The sequence below is a fragment of the Astatotilapia calliptera genome, chromosome 7 (genome assembly GCF_964374335.1).
Source record: "Astatotilapia calliptera chromosome 7, fAstCal68.1, whole genome shotgun sequence".
Lineage (NCBI taxonomy): Eukaryota > Metazoa > Chordata > Actinopteri > Cichliformes > Cichlidae > Astatotilapia > Astatotilapia calliptera.
The window spans coordinates 61890085-61908811 of record NC_137428.1 but is presented as its reverse complement, the minus strand read 5'-3'; the positions used below and the strand labels follow the sequence as shown (position 1 = coordinate 61908811).

The following is an 18727-nucleotide window of genomic DNA, read 5'->3' as shown; positions in this document are numbered from 1 at the left end:
GACCAGAATCAGCTGCCATAAGAAGATCGTTTGTTATTTTTATAAGAGCAGTTTCGGTGCTATGCAGAGGACGGAAACCAGACTGGAACTGTTCGTAAAGGTTATTATCAGTAAGGTGTAGATGGACTTGTGAAGCAACTATTTTTTTCAAGAATTTTTGAGAGGAATGGTAGATGGGGTTAGGGGTTAGGGCTGTACAGGCAGTGATCACCCTCACTAATGTCTGATGCACATTCAGAAAAGTTGTACTATAAGCAGGTCTGAAATATGACAGAAACGGCTCATTACTGAAAAGAGTTTCAAGGAGTAAAGAGTTAAAACTTCCTTTACACACTCTGAGAGTAATTAAGTAAAAGAAAATGACTTGTCATCAGGTTCTCCAGTTAAATTGATCCGTGTCCCTTGTTTTGTTTTCTCCACAGGGGGTTATTTCATTGTAAAAGGTCAGGAGAAAGTCATTCTGATCCAAGAACAGCTGTCCAAGAACCGAATCATTGTGGAGCAGGACAGGAAGGGTGCAGTTGGAGCATCAGTTACCAGGTACTGTAACAACCTATCCATTAGCAGCTGTTCATCCATGATTTTAAAGTCGCCTTCTTGGCAGACATGTAAAGAAAAAATCAGCTGTTTCTTTTCAGTAGCTGTCTTGTTTGACCATCTTAACCTTTTCCTTTTATTGGCTTCTTCTTTGCGATTCTGCCCAGAAGCGCAGAAGTGTGGAGACGACTCAACAGTGTGGATGCTGTGACTGGTGCTTGGTGGAAACCATAAAGTGAAGCTGCTAATTTAAGACCTGTGAAACTCTGATATATTCGTGGTCATTCCAGTTCATCAAATCTAAAAGGAAAAAATTTCCACCAGGACTGTGATCATCAGTCTTTCTTGAATTAATTCCAGGGAAAGATGCACTAATTACTAGGAATTATGCAACATTATCCTTGGAATGTTTTAGGGGAAATCCCTGGTATCTCAGGAGTGTAGCTTATGATAACATAGACTGATGGATGCTTAAAGGTCAGAAAATATTTGAGTGTCCTGTCTGTGATAGCAGATGTTGGAGGCCACGATTCTGCAGACTGGCACTTAGTTTACAGATTCTCGTACACAAGGTTCGTGGCATTATTTAAGTATGATTTAAAATAAAAGTTTAAATCACGGCAATTGTTTTATAGACATTAAAGCTTTAATAAGGAACAGCACTGTTTTATCTGGCTGTAGTGTCCTATTTCAAATCTCAGATGGTCACGTGGGAGACATTTGATGACCTGACACTGAATGACCCTTACACCCTTGCTCAGTTGCGCACTCGGTTCTCCAACTTTGCACTTCTCTTTTCTAAATGAAAAGAATACATCACTGTAGATGTTGGCTGGAGTTAAATATAAACCTTTGTTTTTTGTTTTGTTGTTGTTGTTTTTAAGATTATGCAAGAAGTAGATCTATGTATAGCTTAAGCTTTTAGTCTTATATTAGTGGATCCATCTAATTTCTGACTCATTTTCCAATTTGGGGTTGTGTTGGAGCCGGCTGTCATAGGGTGAGCTCTGCTCAGGTTCCCAGATCAGCAGAGAAAACCATTCACACCTTTGACCAGTTAATTATCACCAGTTAAGTTTTTGGACTGTGGGAGGAAGTCTGAGTATGCAGAGAGACCTCACACAGTTATAAGGTGAACATGCAAAAGAACAAGAACCTGACACTAAACATGCTCGTGTTTGCTCTGCTCTTTGTGTCCTCTCCAGCTCCACTCATGAAAAGAAAAGCAGAACTAATATTATTGTTAAACAAGGCCGTTTCTACTTGAGACACAACACGCTGTCAGAGGATGCCCCCATTGCAATCATATTTAAGGTAGGGGTGATTTTTTTTTTTTTTTTTTCTTTATGAGTCTGCTGAAATAAGTCCAGTAGGTGGTGCTATAGCACAGGTAAATGGTCAGAGATGAAGATGTTTGTGATGTTATTGCCTTACAGATTGAAGCAAAGACTTGTGAGTGTTTCCAAACTCTCTGTCTTTGTTTTTGCTACAGCTTGAAGTTGTTCCAAAGCTTAAGTTACATATATAGAGAAGTGTTTTTATATGAGATCGTGAATAGTTTTAGAACTCTAGTTTCATTAGTTGCTCGACTGATTACATTTCTTACACCACCTCAGAATGAAAATGTTAGCTGACAGCTGGTATCATGAACTTCTTTGCCCTCTGAGGAGAGACCTCTTCAAACATGTTACCTTATGATGCTGCATGCTCGCTGTGTTTTCACTGCACGTGTTTGCCGGGTAACGTCTTCCCCAGCCCTCCCTCTGTTTGGCAGCGGCTGCAGAGACGATCTGGAATCAGTTCCCACAGCTTCACATTTCCATAAGCAAATGTCAGGCAACATTATGACTCCCTCCTCACCTCACCCCTCCCTGTGAACACTCCCTGTCTCATGTACTCCCCCTTCCCGGTTAAGCTTTTATCTAAATATAACAAGATTTTTATTTTTTGTAGTTGTACAAATATTTTACACACACCGTTTACATGTCATCCACACAGGGGATGGGTGTGGAGAGTGACCAGGAGATAGTTCAGATGATCGGCACAGAGGAGAGTGTCATGGCCAGCTTCGCCCCGAGCCTGGAGGAGTGCCAGAAAGCGCAAATCTTCACACAGACTCAGGTATTTTATCAATCCAAGAGAACCAGAGCAGGCCGGTGTTATTTCAAGCTTAAACAAACACTCTGGTCAGTTTAGCCCCATTTACTCGATGTTAGATTGAAGCTTTAATTATCTTTGAATTTTGATTTCCAAAGACAATATACTGGTAATATAAGGGAAAAAAGTAATATTACAAAACTGAAGGAGCACTAAAAAGCACTGAAAGTACAGTGCTAATGTTTATGCTATAAAAGAACTACAGTTCTAAGGGTTATAAGACTTGAACTTCACCACCACTAACAAGAGAGATGTCGTAACATGCATGGGATGTACATCTTGGTTAAATCTGTGCTGTAGGTATGCTGTAACCGTAGACTATTCTCTCACCTTAACCTTAGCACAGACATGGTCCTAGCACCACCAAAGATGACCAATTGGTCACGTAGCCCAGAACCTCAGCCTGTTGTTTGTTCCCGGCTGGTTTTTGTAAATAAGCTCCCCACCTTCATATTTACAGATGTGACAAGTTAAAATCACCCAATAAAAATAAACTGTTGTTGAAAACGACACCTTTTCATGCACATCTAGAGTGGAAGTTAATTTTCTGACTGTTTATTAAACAGAAATGTTCCTCGTGCTCAAGTGAATGAAATCCTGATTCAAAAAACTGTTTAAAAAATAATAATTTTTGGGTGAGAGCACGTAAAAGTCAGTGTGAATTGCTTGGCATCTCTAATGTGCGATCATTAGCTGCGGATGTGTGCAGAGCAGGATGTTGTTTCTGTTTCTATTGGCTGTCTGCTGTCAGAAGGTATTTTCTTTGTCTCTTTGAGATCAGATGACGAAGGTTTTGTCTTACCAGCCAGTTAAGTAATGCTTTTCATGGGGATTTCATGAGGCCCACGTGTTTTTCTTTGACATCGACAGATGAATGCAATCGGCCAATTTGTTTTTCATAAAGATTATGTTGTTAGAGGAACCGCTGATGCATTGATGAGTCCACATTTGCTTCCTAGCAACCGGTCGCCACAGCTCTCGTGTTCCTCTGTCTGCCAGCCTCCGTGATGTCTTTTCATGGTATTCATTGGGTCATTGTATTGTGCACAATGAGGCCTAAATCTATATAATTAAAGGCAGATAAGGCTTAAGAAACATTGTTATCAGATTATGATAAATAATCTGGCAAAACCAAATTTGACTGTCATCTTCTTTTCTTTTTTTGAATCCGGACACTGTTGATTACATCTGATTTCTTTTTTTTTAAATTTCTCTAAATTAAACAGACTTTTTTTTTACCTTTACCTTAAAGAAATATTAACAATAATTATTTTTATTTTTTATGCAGTTTTGAGGGCAAGTTGGGTGGTCCATCCTTATTAACCTTTGACCTTTGCTATAATTCTGTTGAGGACTCCAGCTGGGCGCTTACTCAGGTGTGGGTGATGTGCACATTGTTCCCTTTGTGGTTCACTTGACCTACCAAGAGTCTGATACACGATTCTCCGTTCTCTGTTTAAAAATTCAGAATGTTGATCTTTTACACAAAATATCTCCTCGAGACTGTAACATTAATTTATATTATCAGAATCAGAATCAGAATCAGAATACTTTATTGATCCCTGGGGGAAATTATTTTTTGTTACAGTGCTCCATTTTAGACCAACATTAAGACAAGACAGACAATATGCTAACTAAGAATAGTACAATATATACATATATATACATACATACATACATAAGTCACTTATAAATAAATAGTTGGAAAAGAAACATGTGTAGTTGTAGCAGCAAACAGTGTGTTAAGTGGATGCGTTGTACAGGGAGATGGCCACAGGCAGGAATGATTTCCTGTGTCGTTCAGTGGTGCTTTTCGGTAATCTCAGTCTCTCACTGAACGAGCTCCTGTGACTGACCAACATGTCATGGAGTGGGTGGACATTTTTGTTGGTTGGAAAATTAACTGATTCTCATGGTGCGTTCCTTGTCTGACTGACAGTTGATGTAACATATACACACAGCTTTATTAGGAACACCTGCTCAACTGCTTGTTAACACAATATGGCAACAAATCAGTGAATTTAGGTTTTTAGACTTGTTCAGAATGGCTGGCTGAAGTTCAAACTGAGGATCAGAATGGGGATGAAAGTTGATTTAAGTTCCTTTGAACATGCCATGGTTGCTGGTGCCTGATGGGCTGATCTGAGTATTTCAGAAAATGCTGATCTGCTGGGATTTCTCCACACAACCATCTGTATGTATCTGAAACAATCCAGTCAGCCGCAGTTCAAGCGGCTGACTTGAACTTCTTCAAGCTGGTAGGTAGCAGTACTCAAATAACCATTCTTTATACCTAAGGTACCAGAAGAGTATGAGTGCTGCGAACTACAGCAGCTGAAGACCACACCTACTGTCAGCCAAGAACAGGAAACTAAGGCTACAGTTCACATAAGAGTCATTAGAACTCGACAATAGAAGATTAGAAAAATGTTGCCTCATTAGGCTCTCTTCCACAGTGTGTCCTTGTCCTCCTCCTGTCTTCCTCACCCCCAAATTAGTCATGTTGGTAAAAATATTTATGTTCCTCAAAAGGTTGAATCAAATGTTGTTTGGCTGCTCTGTTTCAGGCCCTGAGGTATCTTGGGAATAAAGTGCGCAGACAGCGGATGTGGGGAGGCCCCAAGAAAACAAAGATGGAAGAGGCCAGAGAGCTGTTAGCATCTCTCATTCTCACACATGTGCCTGTATGTAAACAGAATGCTCATCACGATAACTGGCATTCACACTAAAAGGTTACTCGACAAAATGTAAAGACTGTATAACTTGTGTCCAGGTGAAAGAGTTTAACTTTCGGGCTAAGTGTATTTACCTGGCCGTGATGGTCCGGCGGGTGATCCTGGCTCAAGGGGACAACAAGGTGGATGACAGAGATTACTATGGCAACAAACGTCTTGAGCTGGCTGGACAGGTAAGCTTCTGTGCATCTGTCATCCTTGAGGTTTTAATGCACTGCCTTTATTTAATGCTGCATTCAGTTCTGTTTTTGTTCTTTGACTTTAAAACCAAATGAGCCAGAGTTCAGTTCAGACTATAAAGTTTTATTTAAATGATTATTGATTTTTTTTTTCATGTTTGTGAGCTGAAAGGTGTTTACTTCCTTTTCTTTACTCATAAAACAACTAGAAACAAAACATGCCTGATGCTTATTAATACCATACGAGCAGAAACACACCAACACTCTCGTGCTTCAGTGTGAAGGGATCACAGCACTACACCAGAGGACAGCGCCGGCTCCAGGCCTGATCTCTCACCTGCACCTTTGTTCCTGCCACCTTCTTTTAATAAGACTCTCATTATTTTCCCTCAGCTTTGTTTTTCCCTGTTTTGTTTTTGAACCCCCCTCCTTTCCCCCACTAGTATTTCAGCCTGGCTTTGTCGGGAGAGAGATATGCGGTGGCACCAAAATCCTGAGGCTGTGGAAGCATGGGGATTTTTCAGCACCGTGACAATAGAAATGCTGCCTTGACTGGAGCGATTGAGCTAATCCGCAGGCCCGGCTCTGATAATGTAATTACTGCTGTCTTAAGGCCTTTAATTTCCCCCCCCCAACCTGCTCTGTATAAGGAGCAGGAGATGGAGGGATCGAGGGAGGGGGGAGCACAGAGCCCTGTTTCAATAGGGGGCTTACATACTAACAACGCCAGCAATCTCCTCACTCTCCAATTATGGTTCCCTGACATTCAACTAATTGGCCTGGCTGCGCAATGGAAGCTTAATTTCTTTATTAATTTCAAGCAGTGCTGCCTGTTTGTTTGGATGTATGCTAATGCACAGGTTGGGTGGGGGTTGTAAGAGAAGTTGCCTCCTGTAGACCGGACAGAGGACCACAGGGACCTGGCTTACTTGTGAGCTGGCACACCTGGCTATTACATCTGGCAGTAGATGCACGTGAACTGACACTGCGTGCCAGGAGACCTGAGATTTAAAAAAGCAAACAAAAAACATCTGCATTTTTTTGCTTCTTTTTAGCTCCTGTCTCTGCTGTTTGAAGATCTCTTTAAGAAGTTTAATGCCGAATTGAAGAAAATCGCAGACCAGATCATCCCCAAGCAGAGAGCAGCTCAGTTTGATGTGGTCAAGCACATGCGGCAGGATCAGATCACCAACGGCATGGTCAATGCGATATCCACGGTGAGAAAGTCATGGCTGCTATAGCTCAGGAGGTCGTTCCATCTCAAACAACATTTTGGAAAGTTTTCTGCTCAACCGTCTGCATGTTGCATCAAAATTTTATGGTCCAAAATTTTTGCGTATATAATGAGAATTTTAGCTTCATATGTCAGACACTTTTAAGATACATAATTTTAGAAAAGGTTCATCGCTGTCAAACCTTTTTTAATGTTTATTTATTTTTATGTTTAAATATAAATAGCTGAAAACTATTAAAGATAAAATCTTGACATTTTCCAAGTTACAGATCCTCTAATTTGCCTGCATCCAAAAATGTCTGTTCATTGGCTAGTTAAAGTTTAAAGAACAAAAAATCCCATATTTGAGTATGCACTAATAAAAATAAACAAAAACCTTTAAATAGGCTATTAGTGATCATTTTAAAATGATATATAGTTAAATTTCACAGCACTGTAATACAAAACAAGTGTACATGAAATTCTTTGTCACAAAAATGGACCAAATTCATTTTCATTCATCTTTTATTTTGGGTTGATCAAATATTGAACATAAAAAAACTAAAATATCAGTATTAATGGTGTCCTGGTCGGCTGAGCTGTATTGCTTGCTGGCTGGACTCTCTTTAAAGTCAGTATCTGACATCAAACAGCTTGCAAAACAGTCTTGATGGATAAATAGAGCTGCAGGCCAAAAGAAACAGACGTGCAGGGGAAATGTTCATTTAACATATCAAAATGTTTATTACATTTATTAAAGATCCTTATGATAGCTAAAAAAAACAAAACAATCAAAAACTATCAGGCGTACCGACATCATCAACCGTAGTGCCTCCAATTAAGTAGAGGTTCAGTTTGTGTTCCTATGTGAGTGTTAACTTAAAATTTTCTCATGCTGTACTTGTAATAGAAGAATAAAGTGGTCACTGATCAAACAAAAATTAGAAAGCAGGAGTTACTTAGATGGAGATTTATAGATTTATATTAAAACAACATTAAGAGTGAAATCCTGCTTCCGCTTTCAGAATTTAAGCCAGAAATGTCTCTTTCTTAATTTGGAGTCATTGCATGAATTTTTGTAATATTAAAATGAAACATGCACCACTTATGAATAGTTGCTAATACTGGCACACTCTAGCTTCCATTTTTGGATGCTTATCAGTCATTAAAATGCATTAATGAGCAATAAAGTGTTGTGTACTAAGTAATATTTACTATGCAGTATGTAATTATTGGTGTTGATGTTTTCTTGCAACAGGGTAACTGGTCTCTGAAGAGATTCAAGATGGACCGTCAGGGAGTCACCCAGGTCCTGTCTCGTCTCTCCTACATTTCAGCTCTCGGCATGATGACCAGGATCTCCTCCCAGTTTGAGAAGACAAGGAAAGTCAGCGGACCGCGCTCCCTGCAGCCGTCACAGTGGGGAATGCTGTGTCCATCTGACACCCCTGAGGGCGAGGTGAGTGTGCTGCGGCAGCCACACCTGATGGCCCAGGAGGTTTCTCAAAGGCTAATATGCTGTGGCACATGTACTGCTATATATAGGAATCATGGTCAGCAATTTCTTTCTCACTTTAATGAGTTATTCTCATGTTATAACACTCCCTGTGATGGTTAGACAATGATCTACCTCTAAATGGGGATTGGAGGGGAGGTTACTGACACTGAGACTCTTAGAAAAACTCTTGTCTCTGTGTTTTTATGTATTTCCACAAGGATAATATTGGATTATATATGTGTATCTGTAGGCCTGTGGTCTGGTGAAGAACTTGGCTCTGATGACGCACATCACCACCGACATGGAGGACGGTCCCATCATCAAGCTGGCCTTCAACCTCGGGGTGGAAGATGTGAACCTGTTGTGTGGAGAGGAGCTCTCCTACCCGAGCGTGTTTCTCGTCTTCCTCAATGGTAAACCACCACCTCCGCAGTGGAGCCTAATTAATAAATAAACACAGAGAGAATTAACACCGGAGGCTTTTGCTTTAGATCGTTTGAAAAGAAAGTCTTAATCCTCCCTGTTTTGAATGTGTTGCTTATGAACATGAAGGGAAAAATATTCTGTTTAGTTTACAGAAGGTAATTTTGCATTTCACTGTGAGGCTGATAATTCATTCATTTCACGACAGCAGTAGGTATTATTCTTGAGTCAAAACTTGGCCCCTTAATTACTGTATATGTTTGTCTCGCCACTGATAACTGTCAAATTATATTAGCTGCCATACCATTTAATTAGTTGGTAGCAGCAGGTGTCAAAGCCCTTCAGAGTGTGTTCAGTGCAAATGTGTCCTCACACAGAGGCAGAGCACAGTGTCTCCTCTGTTCTCCAGTCATTTGTCTGTCAGACTTGATATGAACACACCCCTACAGGCAGTTAGAGCTCCGTTTCTTCCAGAGTAAGCTGCGGTGTCTTACAAATGCCGCCTTCACTCCTTCTTTGCATTTAAAGTTTGAATTTTAACCAAAATCAGCTGATGAATAATTTGTCGTGGCTTTTTTGTGTAAAAATCCCATAAATGTCCTGTTTTAGCCTCTTAGATGTCAAATGTGTCCATGTTTCTTGTTTTATATAATGGAGCTTCAGACAGGTGTTTATTGTACTGTGGCCATTGTTATATGGTTTACTATTCTTTGGCATTTTACTGATAATTTGACTAACTGAGAAAACAACTGGTAAATTATTGGATAAGCAAAATCCATGTGTTTATTAATGTGAACTCTAAATGTTAAACAAATGTGATGCAGCAGGTTAAACAGCTTCACACACAAACAACCAAGCAGTGATGCAATCAAGAACAATCCTACTGTCCCTAATGTGAACTGCAATATCTGTCAAAACTATGTCAAAAGATGTTGTTATTGAACAGTCTCTAATGCATAAACTACATTTAACAGTGCACTCTTTTTAGCGGGTTTACATCCAGCAAACATCTCTGCTGTGAGGGCAAAACCTTCACTCATCACAGCCACACACCTACAGACGCTACCTGGCTCGTCAGAGAGTGAAATGTAGCTCCTCAATGATGCTGGCAACTTTTCTGTCTCTACGCTGTGACAATAGTGTTGTATGCATTGTGATCCATCAGATGTTTTCAACATTGACAAACGTGCTACAAGTGACTGTGACATGAATTTGAAATAATGAAGTGAAAAAGTCACATAAAATAATCAAAGGAAGATCAATATAATGTGTTCTTCTTATCAAAGGGTTTTGTAACATCAATAAATTAAAAAAATTGGTCTTAGCCTGTTTTGGCGTGCTGTATCACAATTGCGTAACAATTGTTTGGTTGCTCTTAAAGATTACTGAATACGCAAAGTCAGAATGTGTTTAGCTCAGCACATCAGTCTTCTAACCCAAAAATATGTTTAATATTTAATGTCTATCCTCTTTATCTGTATCATGTCCACAGGTAACATCCTCGGTGTGATCCGAGACCATCAGAAGCTGATCAACACTTTCAGGTTGATGCGCAGGGCGGGTTTCATCAATGAGTTTGTGTCCATTTCCACAAACCTGAGCGACCGCTGCGTCTACATCTCATCTGATGGAGGACGACTCTGCAGGTGCGGAAGTTTAGAAAAAATAGCATAATGTGGAAATAAATGTTTGCTGAAGATCGTTACACACCAGTGTGTTTGCTTAGCGTAACATTGAGTTCTTTAGTTGTAAGAATGTTTTTCACACAGCTTTGTTTTGTTGTGTTTCCCTCTGCAGACCATACATCATTGTAAAGAAGGGAGTTCCAATGGTGAAAAACAAGCACATCGAAGACCTGTCTCAGGGCTACAGGTGAGGGTAGGAGTGCAGAGAGTGACTGCTGTTATTAAAGAAGCAGCTCTTTAAGTTACTGTTTTGTTTTTTAAACTCGCCACTTTGGCTTATTTGCTAACTTAATAAACATCAATTATACAACTGCTTGAAAAACAAAAGCCACTGGTTAGTATCGTGCATATTTGTGAAATTATGAGTGTATCCTCACACCACAATCACACCATACAGGCACTTCCCAAACAGTAGATTTTTATTAATAGTTTCTGTACTTTACTTCAGAACTTTTGAGGATTTCCTACATGAAGGCCTGGTGGAGTATCTGGATGTCAACGAGGAGAACGACTGTCAGATCGCCCTTTATGAATACATGATTAACAAGTCAGTGGCACATGATAAGCTGATTTCAGTAAAATGAAAAGATCATTCAGGTTTATGTCAAGTAAGTTATACCTGTTTTTTTGGGTTTTTTTTAAACCTCTCTAGAGACACAACACACTTGGAGATCGAGCCCTTCACACTGCTCGGGGTGTGTGCCGGCCTCATTCCCTACCCCCACCACAACCAGTCACCCAGGAACACATACCAGTGTGCTATGGGCAAGCAGGCAATGGGTAAGAGTGGGCTGAGCAGCTAGCACACAGGTCATCAAACTGCAAGGATCTCGAATCCTTTCTCAAACATCCTCCCCACAGCTGCATGTGCACACACAAACACGGCCTCTTACAGTAATTTAATCTTACATGAACACATGAACAGTGTTCCTAAGCCTCCTAAATCTGCCGGTTCAGAGTTTGCACTTTTATTTGCACAAGTTAAAATCATACAAAAGGGCATTAGAATAACAAATGGTATAGATACAAGCAGCCTGCTGGTTCGTCTCCCCCAAAACTCCACTCCTGCACCACTTCTTGTCAGAATGCATTTGTATGTGTGATTAAGTGTCTCATGTGTGTGTGTGAGCATGAACATCAAACATGGGGAGCTTGCGTAGGTTTTCTTTTGTGCTGTGTGTGCAGAGGCCCTTTCCCTGCCAGTCACCCAGAGTGTCATTAGCAATTCATTGTGTCTGCTCTGGCTGTGCTCGGGGGGTCAGTGTGCTCAGCTGCAAAAGACCACTGAGTGTGCACCCGGAGCTCCTTGGTAACCAGAACTTCCCCAAACGGCCCTGCTAACATTCATAAGGACTGCGGTCGCCCCCACCCCTCCACTTTACCTTCATCCGTTCCTTCCTCCCCGCCCTCCCAGTCTTTACAAAAACACTGACTGGAACTATATTTGGCCCAATATTCTCTGCCTTGTCTATTTTGTATGGACGGCTCTCATACATGTGCAAATCTGGCTGTGTGGCCCGGCCCTGTTATCACACGCAGTTTAATTGTGAAGCAGTATCATCTGACAAGTGTCAAAACCACACGGAGGCCAGACTTTAGGCCATAATATAAGAGAGGTCTAATCAGGAGGAAGTAACATCTATAATCCTCTAAAAATGGATTTATTGACAATTTTATATATTTTCTTATAGATGCCCTAAATCACTAGATTACAGACACACAGTGAGTTACATATAAGTTTTTATTAAAAATTCAGTTCTTTTTTTTTAAAATTCGTGATTCTTCTCTCCAGGGACTATCGGCTACAACCAGAGAAACCGCATCGACACCCTGATGTACCTGCTGGCCTATCCTCAAAGGCCGATGGTCAAAACAAAAACCATTGAGCTGATTGATTTTGAGAAGCTGCCGGCTGGTCAGAACGCCACCGTGGCTGTGATGAGCTACAGTGGCTATGATATTGAGGATGCTCTGGTCCTCAACAAAGCCTCACTGGACAGAGGTGTGAGATCTGTCCAACTTAAAGAATTGCATAGTCGTTTTTAAGCAACTAAATACCAGAATAGGAGGTAGAAAATCTAATGTAACAGTAAATGTGTCTCCAAACAGGATTTGGACGGTGCCTTGTCTACAAAAATACAAAATGCATACTGCGGCGTTACACCAATCAGACTTTCGACAAGGTGATGGGCCCCATGTTGGATGCTGCAACACGAAAACCCATCTGGAGGCACAGCATCCTGGATGCTGATGGTATCTGCTCCCCTGGTGAGTACTAGCAGGACTGGAGCAAATCCAGCATGGTTCGCTGCTCCTTAACAGCCTCTTCTGTGGCATTCATTTTATGAGCATTATCTGTGTCATTAATAGTGGTCAGGAGTTTGTTTTTACTGATGTTTCACTCAGAGAGAAGTGAAGCCTATGTTGCAATATTTACACACACACCACTTCTTACATATCTCCATAGTTTTTCATCGATTGGAACAGTTAGAAATGTGTTATCAATATTATTAGTATGAAGAAGAAGAAAATAGGATCATACAGTACAAGTGTGGATTAATCAGGCATCTCACGTATGCCTGATTACAAGCCAGTCCATTTCATGCATGCACAGTAGCGCAGGAAAATAGTTGCTCACACACTCGCTGTGGCCATTATTGAGCTCTTCACTGTGAGTGAACACACAGTTCCCAGAGTAAATCCTGGTGGAACCACCACAAAATCGTTTTTTACAACAAACCAAATCTGGCACCTAAATCACCCTCACCAAGCTCAATATGGACATTTTAAAGGAGTTAACAAAGAGAAAGTGCCTAAAGCTGAAGCTGTCCAGAGCTTATAGCCGGCCTCCAGCCATGAGATGCATTGTAAGCCTCGGTATGAGCAAAGTATCAAAGCAGTTACAAAAAAAATTGTAGAGACGAGTGAAAAGAAACGAAGGTCCTGTTGTCTGGTGACATTATAAACATGCTGAAAAATGATGTAAGTAACTGACGTTTGTTTTGTAATGTAAATCTGTTGCATCTGCTTTTGTTTCGTTATTATGTAAAGGTGGGTGTACAGAAACTTATTTTCAATTAATCATTTGTACCTCATGTGGCAGACCCCTTTAAAAGCATCCTGTGACTTACTGCTTTTATTATGAAAATAATATTTAAGATTCAAAAAGTTGATTTTTGTTTGTATATCCTGTATTAGCAACAGAGCCCAACTTATATAAAGCTCCTATTTGCTGATATATTAATTTTCATTTGTCAGGCAATAAATTAACAGTAAAGAAGAAACAGAAAAAAACACCCTTCAACCATGTTATCGGTGTTGACTTTGCATAGTTTGTCCACTAGAGGGCACTCTGCTACTTCCCTGTTGGCAACATGCTACAAACAAAACAGCCAGTTGATCTGAGCAGAGTCAGATGGATAATGAATAAGTAAAACAAACTTATTTTTAAACCTGCATTGTAACATTATGTTGGTAAGGACACATAAGTTACTGCACATAACAAGTATGAGTATTGCTATCTGATTTTTAAGTCTGCAAATTTCAGTATCAATTCCAGTATTGGTCGGGCTCTAGCGTGCGGATCGCTTCTCAGTCGGATCCACTCCTCGTTCATCATATTTAGTTTTAAAAAAATAGCGCAGGAGACCACAAACCTTGGGGGGGGCATGGACATCAAAGAGCTTGTTTCTATCTTTCATATACAGTTTATGGTTTTAGTAGCGATTCAAAGTCATTACCAGAACAGTAGAGACATTTTTGAAGAAAGCAGATGTAAACAAAGCTAGCAAAAACAAAACAGGTAACAAGCAATTTAAAACTGTGTTAAATACAGTTTTAAATTGAGAGCCCACATGTGAGAGCCCACATGTGTGAGCTCAAATAAGTCTGAAAACAAACTTATTTGTTTTCGTTCTTTTGCTTTTGGTCAAAGATTTGACGTTAGCACAAGTTAAAGAGAACTTAATGGCCTTTAGTCTATGTAGGCCAGTCTGTCTAAGACTCTTTGATGTGTTTTGTGTGCTTCAGGTGAGAGAGTGGAGAACAAGCAGGTGCTGGTGAACAAATCTATGCCGACTGTCACGCAGACACCACTGGAGGGCAGTACCCAGCCAGGCCAGCCCCAGTACAGAGACGTGCCCATCAGGTGAGTCAGCTCCCAGCACCACGCCCACACACATCACTGTGGAACTATTTTTTTCAGCTCTTACATCTATGTGGAGGGAAAAACGGGACTCAGTTTGAATTCTCTTGTTTTCAGTTATAAGGGGTCAACGGACTCGTACATTGAAAAGGTCTTGATCTCGTCCAATGCTGAAGACGCCTTCCTCATCAAGATCCTCCTGAGGCAGACCAGGAGACCTGAAATAGGCGACAAATTCAGCAGTCGACACGGACAGAAAGGTGCCGACCCCATGACAGCCACAATGCCTGCTCTGTGAGACCAGAGCCTAAAGATTTTGAGCTCAAAGCTGGAGGGAGAGTACAGAGGGTTAGGGTTTTCAACCTGTTGCGAGAGATTTGTAAATGCCTGGACAAAAAGAGGAAAATCTTTCACTGTGCTTGAGCATTTGTTGAGTCAAGTCCCACTAGCTGCTGTTCTGTCACTGCCCCCCTGTTCTCATCTTTCAAGAGCCTTTTCAATTAATTGGCTCTTTGTCCTGTGCCAGACTATGCAAATTTATTACACCCCAGCAGTATTCTGGTGCTACTGGGGGGAAAAAAGTGTTTATAGCCTCTATTGTTTTGCAGCGCCTCCCCTATAGAGGGCTAGTATGATGTTTTAATCAAAAAGCTAACTGGCGCCATGCATAATTTACTCTCTTCATTAACATGGTGGGCACTGGGCGGTCAGCTCGGGATGGGACAATGTCTTCTGTCTCAGATAGTGACAAGGAGAGAGGTCAGTGTGGGGTTAGCTGGAGGAGTTTTGGATGGAGACACCCAGATGTGCAGCTGATGTGGAGCTAGTTTTAATCACAATTGCCTCAAAGAGGAAAAGTAAACCTTTTTATCTACATTTTTGCTTCACTGTGGTCATCTCTCTGTAAAAACAACCATTTATTTCTTCTCTGATGAGTAATTTGAAAGGAACAAACTCATTATTTCTTCATCAATATATAAAAGTGTTTAATTAGAAGTGAATTTGGCTGCAGTGATGGATCTCCCAGCTTCTCATGACTACTCTCATAAGTCCTGGTCAGCAGAGCAGAATAAGTTAATTATTTACCGGTCACACACACATACACAGCTGTGTAGGTGGGGGAGGCGGCGGACGGGCTGTTAGTAGTAGGGGCCTATTGTGTGAGCCGCCACTGTGGAGCTGTATGAGCTGTGATGGAGGGCTCTGGACCCTTGCTGTTGTCTTGCCTTTCTCTGCTGATTTCATGCCTCTTTTATCATTTACTTTCACACAAAACAAACAACACCCAAGGATGTCTGCTGTTGGTAGTGTCTCTGTGGTGCTTTCCACCGTTTTCCAACTTCATTCTTCCTCCTCTCACTCCTCTTTTGGAGTACTTTTAACCTGATAATCAGCCTTTTTCTTAATGCCTTTTCTCTCTTTATGCTTTCTTCTGGCCCTGCCTTACCCGCCTTTTCTCTTTTCTTTTCACCTTCTTCCTGCCGTTGGATGACTTTCCTGTTAATCGCCGTACTTGTTCCTAGTCAACATCCTGTTGCAACATCCTGTAAGGCATCAGCAGTCAGCTGCGTCGCTGACTGGTCGGCTAATAGTGAATTTTTCCCACGTGCACTGATTCGTTTTCTCCTCTCGAGTTGATCCCCTCCACTTCCTCTGACTTGAACTGAAAATCATGGGTGTGTAATCCCAGTCTCCCTGTCCAGCTAAGCACCTTTCTCCACTTCCTGCTCTCCTTCACTTCACTCCTTTTTCCTTTTTTTCTTCGTTTTTTCATTTGCAAATGGACCTACAATCTGTTTACCATGGCCAAGGAAGAGTGCTTCGGCCCCTCAGTAAACATTTGCACTCACACTTAAACTCCTGGCTACCAGGGGTGCTTGTCCCCCCACATCATGCGAGTCAAAAGAGGTCCCTGTCTGTCCACATGAGTATGGAAATGTCATGCTCTGCCAGTGGTCCACACAGAGCCCCCACAGCACAAACACTATTAAGTTTGCTGAACTGGTGCTTGCAGTTAAGTCAGAAAGTCAGATTTTTTTGTCCTTAAAACCACATTAAAACTGCAGCCTACTTTTAAAACTTATCACTTTTATTTAACATTTTCTATTCAAAATATTATAAAAAGCCTATTACACATTCTGTGCAGCCAAAGTGATGTGTTAACACTAGGGATGGGTACCGGTGTCGGTTCTGACATAAACGGTAGTAACCAGACCGAAAAGCAGCGCACATTTCGGTGCTTTTTTTTCCTGAGCTGTGATACACTTCTAGCCAATCATTTTACGTTTCCGAGGATAGTAGGCGGGTCCAGGTACGTGCGTTCTTTTAGAGCAGAGCTACAGATTAAAAATGCCCAAGGTGAAGCGGTCAAAAGTCTGGCTGTACTTCACAGCAAAAGATGCAAACTCAGCAGCCTGCAACAAGTGCTTTAAGCTGATACTGTGATACTGTCAAAGGAGGTAACACCTCAAATCCGATGAAACACCTGGCGACGCATAGCGTTTTTTTTTTGTTTTTTTTTTTAAAAGCCCAGAAATGCGCCGTATTTGATAGCTTGCTGTGAGACCTCACACCGAGCACATCTACTGCGGGTGTGGTGCCTGTTATCGGACCCGGATTTAGCAACACCCCCAAAAACCCGAAGAATAGAGTCCTGGCCCCTAGCCCTGCCAGTGTAGCAGAAATGATGAGGATGATGATGCAGCAGCAGCCGTTCTTCTCTGCGTGAGTAGCTTAATGTTGTTCGTGTGTAATTTACGTTGAGTAGGCTAACCACGTTATTACATTAATGCATGTAAGGTGAACTAGCAAACATCATCATAGCTACATGCGGCTGTCTTCTTGTTTGATGGCAGATACTCCCTTCACCCTGGCCAAAAAGGCTAAAATGACCAAAGAAAAAGTGGAAAACTGCTGAACATGAGAGGTTTTTGGACAAAGTTTGTGTTTTTTCCATTGTTTAAGCACTGCTTCCAGCCAAGAGTGATACCATATATGCCCCATAGCTGCAGAAAAGGCTAACATTGTTATCTTTTTACAAAAAACCAGCTGAACATGAGAGGCTTTTGGACCAATTTTGTGTTCTCCATTCTTTAAGCACCGGTTTGAGCACCGTTTAAGCACCGGCACCGTTTCAAAAGTACCGATTTGGCACCGGTATCGGATAAAACCTAAACGATACCCATCCCTAGTTAACACTGCTGTAAAGTTAAAGTACAGCCTCGGATCCTCACATGTGGGAAGCTGATTGGTTTTCTCTTTGCCATATGTGTGCATTAATGTTTTTTGTGTGTGTGTTTGTGTGTTTCAGGTGTTTGTGGCCTCATCGTCCCACAGGAGGACATGCCGTTCTGTGACACAGGGATCTGTCCAGATATCATCATGAACCCTCATGGATATCCCTCCAGAATGACGGTGCGACACTTCACAGCTGTGGAAACTCAAATTCTGCAACATTTTTCTCTGTTGATTCATGTGCCAAGTATTTTTTGCATTTTTTCCATTGTTTTGTTCAGAAATAAACCAAAGGGGAAGAAATTAAAAAAATTAAACAGTAAACAACCATAATGTCAAAAAACGGTGTGAAATATAATCTGCAGATAACGAAACGTTTGCTAAACAGTTGATTAAACGATTATTTTCTCAAAAGTTTTAAAAGACCCCAAAGGCAAAAAAGTGATACCTTTAAACATCTTGGAAGATCCAATCATTAATGATCAACCCATTCGCTGGAGCTAGAACTTATAATATATTATTCATGGTATTTTTAGGGCTATTAATTCATCACTGGCTTTGTCATTTCTGCTCCGATGTTGTAACATTTGTCAGGGAGGTTAAGTTTTCTTTTCTCTTGGTGAAAAGCTGGTTATTTGCCGTCTAATTTGAGGACGTGCTTCTGGTTTTTATTTGTGGGTTGTTGTTTTTTTTGTTTTTGTTCTTTTTGCTACGACTGGAGTCTGAGTCACGTAGGATGCTGTGGCTGTCGCTCTTTATAGGTTTGTGCCGGCTCTCCTGAGACAAAACCCTCATTATCCCCACTCCTCTTCTCTCTGGGTTATCATTGGCTTCCAGAGCACACGTCCATTGACGCCGTTAAGCAGCAATCTCACTGTTCACAAACAGATATTTGTTGCTGCGGAGACAGCTGCCAGTGAGG

At 41.1% G+C, this 18727-nt stretch overlaps 1 protein-coding gene across 1 annotated transcript in view; it reads left to right on the top strand.

Annotated features, from left to right (window-relative positions):
- The window catches only part of polr3b (polymerase (RNA) III (DNA directed) polypeptide B), a 28903-nt gene that overhangs the window by 8160 nt on the left and 2016 nt on the right, over window positions 1-18727 (top strand). The window contains exons 8-24 of the mRNA XM_026176282.2: window positions 423-540; window positions 1743-1851; window positions 2536-2658; window positions 5262-5378; window positions 5468-5602; window positions 6664-6825; window positions 8080-8280; window positions 8570-8732; window positions 10235-10388; window positions 10540-10614; window positions 10876-10974; window positions 11080-11207; window positions 12220-12429; window positions 12537-12695; window positions 14457-14574; window positions 14689-14831; window positions 17882-17985. Coding sequence (XP_026032067.2) covers window positions 423-540; window positions 1743-1851; window positions 2536-2658; window positions 5262-5378; window positions 5468-5602; window positions 6664-6825; window positions 8080-8280; window positions 8570-8732; window positions 10235-10388; window positions 10540-10614; window positions 10876-10974; window positions 11080-11207; window positions 12220-12429; window positions 12537-12695; window positions 14457-14574; window positions 14689-14831; window positions 17882-17985 — 2318 coding nt within the window. The remainder of the gene's footprint in view (window positions 1-422; window positions 541-1742; window positions 1852-2535; window positions 2659-5261; window positions 5379-5467; window positions 5603-6663; window positions 6826-8079; window positions 8281-8569; window positions 8733-10234; window positions 10389-10539; window positions 10615-10875; window positions 10975-11079; window positions 11208-12219; window positions 12430-12536; window positions 12696-14456; window positions 14575-14688; window positions 14832-17881; window positions 17986-18727) is intronic.